Raw genomic sequence first — 3502 nt, 5'->3', positions numbered from 1 at the left:
CAACAGATAAGCTACATCAATGACATCTTACTTACCAACAGATAAAGTTAAAGCTGCGTCGATACTGATGAACAGATGCACTCAGTACAACGATGTTAACTTACTCACCAACAGATCAAATTACAACAACAAAACTACTTTACTCAAAAATAGTTCGCCGTGTGAAATATTACACTCTACAATGGAACTGATGTTTCATTCTCGATTCCAACTCATCGCTTGTACATGTAGTTAGTTTAGTTAAAAAAATATGTTATTCAATACTTACATGTATTACAACAATTATACAAATACACATGAAGTTATAACTATATTATGGCCTTTTTTATTGAAATACTAATAAAACCCATGATCAGTCGTGTTCCGCCCCCAGGGGTCTTGCTTGTTCAATGGCAAATGAAGCGTCTTTTATGCGTGTACAATGGAAACACTAATATACTAAAGAAATAAAGATGAAACGGATCAAATTACTGCAAATTAAGGATCCCCGTACAACTTCCAAAAACTTTAACTGATATTTCATTAGTTCATATAGTTCATATAGCGATGACGCCGATTGAAAGCTGTGAGCTTCTTATAATTATGGCTCGTTTGAATATAGAAACTGTTTTCCGGCATTACTACAGTTTTGAGAAATTATTTTTGATGGAACACAAGGATTCGAACCTTAGTCCTCAGTTTGATATACTGTCACTCTAACCAACTGAGTTCCTAGGTAAACGGTAATATCCTGGCTCAATTTTCTAAAGTTAGAAAAAAGGGAGGCACCTGTGTATAACCATGCTGGACTTATCTTTACTGTTTCGTCTGTGGTGGGACAAGCATTCTTAAAAGCCATCAAATAATACAGCTGTGATCATCTAGACGTTATGTCATTTATTTATCTAATCAATCAGATAACCAGGTAATGAGTCACGTTATTTATCATACCAATCAGATACACTGTAAAATTAAGAGGCATACAATTAGGGTATGACGTCATATGATTAACCTAACGAATCACATTATTGGAGTATGACGTCACGTGATTTATCCGAGCAATCAGATAACTCTAATATTGATGAGGCTTACGATTAGAGTATCTTACCCAAATCCGGAGCCACACTGGTTGTTCCGCTGCTGTAGAGGAAGTACGGCCTGGTTGTCACGTCCTGGTCAAACCCGCAGGGTTTACTGTCCGCTCCAGCATCCATTACCAGCATCCAGTGGTAGTCGGACGTACATCCAACACCATGGGCATCCGTCACCGCAAACTGTCGCACGCCGTCTCTGGAAAAATATAGATGCATAACAAGAACGATACATATCTGTCTCAACAGTACATGGATATGGTGTCACACCAGAACCTTAGAGCACAAATTCTAATACAAGACGTTACAGTGATTATTTTTTCTTTAATCGTAAGTTTCATTTGTTTTCAATTTATTTAAGGAATAAGAACAATTATTTTGGGGGACGTAACCAGATATTGATTACACTATTGTGTTACTATACATACCCACATTTGAGCTAGTATGCTGTTTATCACAATACCTATATATGGGCTACAATATCGTGTTACATGTACTATACATTCCCAAATCACAGTGTTACAAGTTACAATGTCGTGATGTCACAATGCCCAGATATGGATTATAATACCGGGATTTCATACATGTACATAACCAGACACGGGTTAATGTATCGTTCTATTAAACACACCAAGATATAGGTACAGTATTGTTTAATTGTACACACCAAGATATTGGTACAGTATTGTTTAATTGTACATACCAAGATATGGGTAGCAATATCGTTCTATTATACATACCCAGATATCGGTAACAATATCGTTCTATTATACATACCCAGATATGGGTAACAATATCGTTCTATTATACATACCCAGATATAGGATACTGTATCATGATATTATACATACCTAGATATAGGATAATGTATCATGATATCATACATACCCAGATATAGGATACTGTATCATGCTATTATACATACATAGGATATGTATCATGATATCATACATACCCAGATATGGGATACTGTATCATGATATCATACATACCCAGATATGGGATACTGTATCATGATATCATACATACCTAGAGATAGGATACTGTATCATGATATTATACATACCTAGATAAAGGATAATGTATCATGATATCATACATACCAAGATATAGGCTACTGTATCATGATATCATACATACCTAGAGATAGGATACTGTATCATGATATTATACATACCCAGATATAGGATACTGTATCATGCTATTATACATACNTATCATGATATCATACATACCCAGATATAGGATACTGTATCATGATATCATACATACCCAGTTATAGGATACTGTATCATGATATTATACATACCTAGATATAGGATAGTGTATCATGCTATTATACATACCTAGATAAAGATCACGATATTGTAATAGTATACATACCCAGATATACTACAGAACTGAGGGGAGGATGTTGTTAGATCTTCGTAGTCACTGTACAATATTTTGGACTTGTCAAACCATGCTGTCTTTGCCGTTCCACTGGCCTTAAATATAACGGCCGCTTTTTCTTGTCCCTTAGCGTACATTCCATATTTTACCTGTTGAGAGCAAAAACATTTTTTGATATATATCTCATCTATGTTAAAGTCTGTGTGATTGGTTAAAACACATCACATGATCAAACGACAACAATTCCGATGGAGCGTTGTTCTCGGTGTACATACATGTACCAATGATTTGGAAATATTATTTGAAATAAATAGAAGAACAATATTATTTAAGCGTTGGTTAAAGTGCCGGGACGTGCTAAATAATTACCTTTGAAGAACTACTTTCTCAGCACCTTGTCACCCAATCGTAGCAGTAGTGGTCAGGCTATATTTACATGTATGATATCCATACACTGCAAATAACAGCTAGGTTATGCTCTCATAAATGAATTCCCCGTGAAAGTATATAGAAAAGTAATGAAAAATCAAATGAAAATATTGGCCGATATGTCAAGATAACATCACTTAAGAAAGAATATGATAAATAAATATAAAAGCATGAGGAGTACTCACTGTTTCAATCAAAGTGAAGTCATCTGACCAAATTTCTGAAACGCCATTTTTGTAATGGCTACTTGGAGACGTAGTCAATGTTCGTGCCGCGCTAACGCCGTCATTTTCGGCAGTTTCTCCCTCCCAGGAATCCTGCAGGGAACCGGCAGTGGGTGTTACTCCTTGTATTCCCTTAAATACCATGTACCAGTCTGAAACAAAAAGTTACCATGCACAAGTCCAAAACACAAAGTTACCATGTACAAGTCCGAAACACAAAATGACCATGTACCAGTCTGTAACACAAAGTTATCATGTACCAGTCTGAAACACAGATTATCATGTACCAGTCTGAAACACAAATTATCATGTACCAGTCTGAAACACAGATTATCATGTACAAGTCTGTAATACAAAGTTATCATGTACCAGTCTGTAACACAAAGT

At 35.6% G+C, this 3502-nt stretch overlaps 1 protein-coding gene across 1 annotated transcript; it reads right to left on the bottom strand.

The window, feature by feature from the left end:
• Positions 1-1087: 1087 nt before the first annotated feature.
• On the bottom strand, positions 1088-3267 carry LOC110440949 (the record flags this gene model as incomplete). The annotated part of the gene is made up of 3 exons (XM_021484061.1): positions 1088-1269; positions 2454-2611; positions 3077-3267. Coding segments are annotated over 3 exons (531 nt in total), but the record flags the coding sequence as incomplete, so codon positions are not given.
• Between the last annotated feature and the right edge of the window lie 235 nt (positions 3268-3502).

This window comes from Mizuhopecten yessoensis, unplaced genomic scaffold (assembly GCF_002113885.1).
Source record: "Mizuhopecten yessoensis strain PY_sf001 unplaced genomic scaffold, ASM211388v2 scaffold714169, whole genome shotgun sequence".
NCBI classification, from domain to species: Eukaryota; Metazoa; Mollusca; class Bivalvia; order Pectinida; family Pectinidae; genus Mizuhopecten; species Mizuhopecten yessoensis.
Note: the sequence above shows the minus strand (reverse complement) of the source record. Positions and strands in the feature narration are given on the sequence as shown.